Below are 5996 nucleotides of genomic sequence, written 5' to 3' on the forward strand. Positions count from 1 at the left end.
CAGTGACTTGTCACACAATCGAAATAGAGTGCTATTTTGTCTCATTTAAAATGAATACAATGCCTGCGAAAAACAGTAGTTGTGAAATTGTTCAAATGTATTGGTATATTGTAAATTTACCAGTGGTTAAAATATCTATTGGTATTTTCATACAATCGTCACTACGACAACATAGTTGACACTTGTTTTGGCGCGATGGAACAAATGTCAACTGCGCTGCTTTAGTGACCATTTTATGATAGCAGCGTCCAATTAAAAACTTCGCTCTTGTGTGCATATTAGTAGATTTTTTTACCTTTTCACTCTCAATCGTTTTTTTTTTCAATTGCGTATGCAATTGCATCAACGCATCACGTGTGTTGAACAGTAATCTTAAAATATTCGCACCTAATGGAACTTTAACAATTGATTACTTTTTCTACTATTTTACAGATATGGTAGTTTTCGATAATTCCTATAGTTACTTCAAAAACAAGCGAATCCGTTATTCTGTTATACTGACGGCGCCAGTGTGTGTGGACGAGTTGGAAAAAGGCGCAGCCAAACTAGAAGTTTGTGAATAAAACACAATACATGCAAATACAGTCATGCCGCATGCTATCCTGTCCATTGTCTATCCTGTTACGTTTGACCTTTATTTCTCTTTTTACTCATTTCATGCGTATAATTATTGTTTTTCTTTGGGCTTTCTGTTGAACATATACACTAGCACAAAGAATTTTTATAAAAGTTTTCTATGTTTTTTGAACTGTTTGTAATTTTTTGTTTAATTTTTATTTATTTTTTAATTATTTTTTCAAAAAAAAAAATGATATCGAAAATCTGCATTTCATAGCACATGTTGTAGAGAAAAACATTACAAATAAATATAAATTCCGAAAATAACAAACAAACGGTTGTTTTTTCTCATTTGCAGAGTCTCAGACTTTACTCGTTTTGATATCAAAGTCAAGTTTTACAAAAACATAGAAAGAAAAAGAAAACACTTGTATATTTACATTTATTTCTTGTATAGTGAAAATCAATTTTTTTGACAATAATTTTTCAAGGAATAAATGTTGCATTTTCAACGATACAGTTTATATTTGCGTTCTTTAAATTTGGCAATGCAACATTGAGGTGAGGAGGGAGAGTACCTTATTGATTTTAAGGTATTCACAATTTTCATCACATAAAATATTTGTTTCTTTGCCATTTAATTTTGTTGTTTTTTAATAAAAGTTGTGCATTTGTCATTGTAGGTTAATGTCTGATTTGTTCATTATTAAGTAATAAATTTAATGGCTAATCACTTGAAGCATTGATATTTTTAAATTATATGCCAAATGTGAGATATCTACAATGGAATCGACCATTTCTTGTACTGCTGTAACTGATGGAAATTGTTGAGCAGCTTTTTTCGTTTTTGTAACGCATGTTTTCAATGCATCCGATAACGAATCAGCATACTCCAGTATGCGAAGTTTAACATCTTGTTTCGTTAAATTTCGATGCAAAATATCGGCGATTGTCACAATGTTGTGTGCACTTAGAATAACAAATTTTCCATAAGCAAGGAAAAATTTCGGTGGTTGATTTCGTTCAACCGTTTGTAAAAATGCGTCAATTGCTTGCGTTAGATATTTCATGTGCGTTACAGTTTGCATGGCATAGTATGTGAGCAGTGATTTATCGTTGGGATTCAACTCAGTCTTATCGGTATTTGAAATGGCGGCCATTTCAGCACATTGCATTGTACTATCAAAATTGGCGCGTAATTCATGTGGCAATGCATCACGTAGTTGGGCATTTATTTTGGTCGTTTGCTCTTTAGATTCCAAACTAACATAATCGTAATCTTCAAGCCAGAGAGAGCTACCAGAGCCATTGGCATCATTCGATTTATTCAACGTTCGTTTGAAGAGAAGCATTGAATTTCCTTGAATGAACGATGTGATCTGTCGTACATCTTCGGTTAGTGTTTGCGCACATGCAATTAGCTGATTCAGATTATCACCGGGTTTATTATCGTCCTCTTTACCCAATATATCAACTGTCCATCCATGCAAATCGAGATTTTGTGACACCTCGTGCACCAATTTATCAGCATCACGTACCTAAAGAGAGAAACACGAAAGAAAAGAACAAATAATAAAAAAAAAATTGTGAATAGAAAGTATTCAATTCATATGTGAAATAATTCCTAATTATATATGACGTCAATCAATTATTATGATAACTTATATTTATATATATGTTTAGGACAGACATTATATTGAGATAATTTCAACCAGATGAATCAGCTCAGCCAGATATCGTCAAGAGCTGAAATGGAGTGAAAACAATAAAAGTGATTGTTTTAGTAACCATAACAATCACTTCTATTGTTTTCACTCAATTTCAGCGCCTGACGATATTTGGCTGAGCTGATTCATTTGGCTGAAAATATCACAATATAATGTCTCGTTATGGATAAGCAAGTAATAAAAATTGCTTGAGCAAAGAACATTACTTAAATTTGAGATTTGGTAGTGTAATCAATCCTGTGGAAGAAAAAAATGATTACTATTTCTAGTACTTTTTAACCACGTCCACTACTATATAATGTAGTTTATGTAAGCGTATCGTGCTTTAATTTTTGATTTTTTGGGGTCATAATGACAATGGCGGAATGGTCGAAAATATTTTTTTTTTTGTATTCCTTGCAGCATTTCTGTCGCGAAGGAATACAACCAACAAGGAAGTTGGTTGTTTGCATTTCGTTTCTTGCTTCTGGATGTCCTTGTCGATGTACATCGGATGCCGTTGTTCACATGCAATGCACTTATGTCCCTACTACTACTACTACTACTACTACTACTACTACTACTACCAAATCTAAATTTTTCAGCAATTTGTTTGCGGTCGCAACTTTTATTATTTTATATGTGTGAGATCAAGCTATATAGTTTTTTTTACATTTTAATAGTTTTCAATCATATCTCACTCATTCATTATCAGAGTATCCTGATTTGCTGCTGCTCAGCATATTACTGAGAGCTGAGAAATGCTGAGCTCGTGCGGCTAACGCATATGAAACGGATGCACGATACATATTCCCCTTTCGCTTCGTATGTGCTGCCGTTGACGCTATTGCCAGTACAACGGTAACACACTATACCAGCGAACATACGAAGTGAAAGGGGAATATGTATCGTGCATCCGTTTCGTATGCGTTAGACGTACACTTTCAGAATATATGAAAGACTGAGAGCAATAACAGCACGTCGCATCTCATCTCTTGCTTTCAATTACGTAAGCAAAATAACGAGGGATGCGACGTGATGTTTTTCTCGCAGCTTCTCATATGTCGGTCGCAACACAATTTCAAACTCAACTGGTTACTAAGTTTTGAGTTTTGAATTGAACGTCCAATCAACTGTTTATAACCGTTTAAACGAGGAGAATGCATGTGTGCGTGCCATCCGTTTCGTATGCGTTAGCCGCACGAGTTCAGCATTTCTCAGCTCTCAGCTATATGCTGAGCAGCAGCAAATCAAGATGCTCTGTTCATTATCCCAGACACACTCTCTCTATCTCACATACATTCTGTTTTCATTGTCATCATTTAGAAATATCATAATACATGTTAGAATTAATGTATAAATGTGAATGAAGATAATGAATATAATTAAAAAAGAATGAGCTACTGAATCGAATTTGACCATAACGTACCGCTTTCACCAGTGGTTTTAATTTAATGGCAAGTCTCTTATCATCCGCTTTCAAAGCATTGCCCAATGCACCCTCTCCGAATTCGGCCAAATCGTGTAAAACTGTTCGTAAGCGCACAGCGGCTAGTTTAATATCCATGATCATTGGTTCCAATTTTTCTTTGGTGCGCCAGCTGGTTGACACAAATCCTAACAATCTGAAAAAGATAATAGTTTAGATCAAGGTTTAGATTTAGCATTTAAAACCAATATAAAGAATTTATTATAATTTCGAATTTATTTACTTGTTTATTGCACCAGCTGCTTCAGTTTCTAGTTTGGCAAGAGTCTCCAAGGCTGAAGACAATTCCAATGGCAACTCTTTAATTGTGCTCACTTTCGGTTGATTTGAAAGGGGAATGTCATAAGTACTTTGGAAGTGAATTGATGAGCTATCAGATCGAATTTGACATTGAAAACGCCGCGGTATATCATAGTCTGGCATATTCGCCAATGATGATCGATTCGATGACGATATGCTGTGACCATCCGGTGTTAGCAATGATGAATTTGAGCTGCTCGGTGTCATATTCTGTTGGGATAGCATTGCAACTGATCGTGGTACATCATATGATTCTTCCATTCTACTGCTAAATTGTGATGTTCGAGTCCAATGCGGTGAATCATAGTTCATACTCTGAACGGGTCGTGGTGTATCATATGTTTCGGAATCAGACATAATAGATAATGTTTGGTGTGGACTGCTTAAATAATTTGGTGTTTTCGGCTGTAGATCATATAAATATATGTCGCCACACTTTTGCGGTGTTACAACCTAATCGAAAAAGATAAATAGAAAATATACAATGACGTCTTCAAATATGCAATGAGAATTCTTTCCTCAGAAATCAAATAGATTTTTTTAAATCTACAGTTGGTTAGGATAGCGCCAAAACACAAACGCACACCCAAATTATAAATAATTATAAATCAATTGGCCAGGTGCAGAGAACAGTTAACATTAGTAACTTCGCTGTCGATTTTCTCTCTCGCCGCACTACGTAATGCCAAGCAAACCCAGAGGGAAAAATTAAGCAATATTAAAAGTTTTTAGGTTTAGATGAATTGAATGTCCGAGAATGAAAGCGAGACTTCTATTCACAACTTATTGAAATGTAATACCGCCATACAAAAAGTGCTGATCAGCAGTCGACTGTCAGCATATTTTGTATGGTGGTGTTACATTTCAATAATTTGGGAATAGAAGTCTCGCTTTCATTCTCGGGCAATCAATTCAACTATCGGTCGCATAAAACAGCACTTGGCGTGGCGCTACATCGCATTTTTTTAACATGATTTCTTAACTTTTTATTCTTAAAATTTTTCAATCGACAAACGAACAATGAAATTTTGGGATTAACATTAAGGTTTATGAGATGCTGATTTTTTGTATTTTTATGTTCCGATTTTTTTAATTGAGGAATTGAAGAAATGAGAAAAAATGGTAAGCTCTAGGTGAGATGGTGTCTCCCCTTTATCTATTTTTTGCCGTCTGAATAAAAACAATGACATATATATTTCTGTTTTTTCGTTTACTTTTCGTATATCGCAAATATGAAAACACTTTTAGTTTAATTGGATTGAAAGTCAGAACTCTTGTTTGAAAACTTGCATAAAATATTATGCTTAACGATATTTTCAAATTAAAAATTAATTAACGAAATAGTTATTGTTTTAGGTACCTCTTTCGTGGATACTAGAAAACTACTTGCTTTGCAATCGTGTCTAAAGGCAAGTCACAAATGAGAAAATAAAATATGAAGTTTTTGTTGTGACAACTATGGTTTGTATGAGCATGCGCACTTCTATCGAATCGAAACTCCATGGACGTTCAGACGGCATATTACATACAAGTGTGTGTGTGTGTGTGTGTGTGTGTGTGTGTGTGTGTGTGTGTGTGCTTATACATTTCACAAATTATAATCAAATGTAAAGGCCAAAAGAAAAGTCTAGTAAATCTTATTAATTTTGACGATAAAATAATAAATTTGAGTGTCATAAACGATGGTAATAGCAAAAAAATAGTTGTTTTTTTAATGTAAACTATGATAATTTAAAAAATAAGTACTTCAAGTATTCAAAATGCATTTCTAGTTCTTTTCACTATTTCATTTATATTTTAATTTTCTCATCTCGCTAAAAAAGGGTTGCAAGGCACTTTTTGGCATTGCTCTTTGGCTAAACCATAAACGAAACGTATATGGAATAAATCGTTCAAAATGTTTGCTCTCCTTTAGACATTTTTGAACTGTCCTCTTGAAATAT

The 5996-nt window shown here is 34.1% G+C and overlaps 1 protein-coding gene across 1 annotated transcript; it reads right to left on the reverse strand.

Annotated features, from left to right (window-relative positions):
- Nucleotides 1–983: 983 nt before the first annotated feature.
- Nucleotides 984–5505, reverse strand: LOC116351909 (breast cancer anti-estrogen resistance protein 1). Its single transcript, XM_031784070.1, has 4 exons — nt 5414–5505; nt 3977–4506; nt 3694–3889; nt 984–2096 (listed from the first exon to the last, which is right to left on the reverse strand). The coding sequence occupies exons 2-4, from the start codon at nt 4408–4410 to the stop codon at nt 1278–1280; spliced, it is 1449 nt and encodes a 482-aa protein (XP_031639930.1). The 5' UTR covers nt 4411–4506; nt 5414–5505; the 3' UTR covers nt 984–1277.
- Between the last annotated feature and the right edge of the window lie 491 nt (nt 5506–5996).

Source organism: Contarinia nasturtii, unplaced genomic scaffold (genome assembly GCF_009176525.2).
Source record: "Contarinia nasturtii isolate CC-2019 unplaced genomic scaffold, AAFC_CNas_1.1 Cnas_scaffold_6579, whole genome shotgun sequence".
NCBI lineage: Eukaryota > Metazoa > Arthropoda > Insecta > Diptera > Cecidomyiidae > Contarinia > Contarinia nasturtii.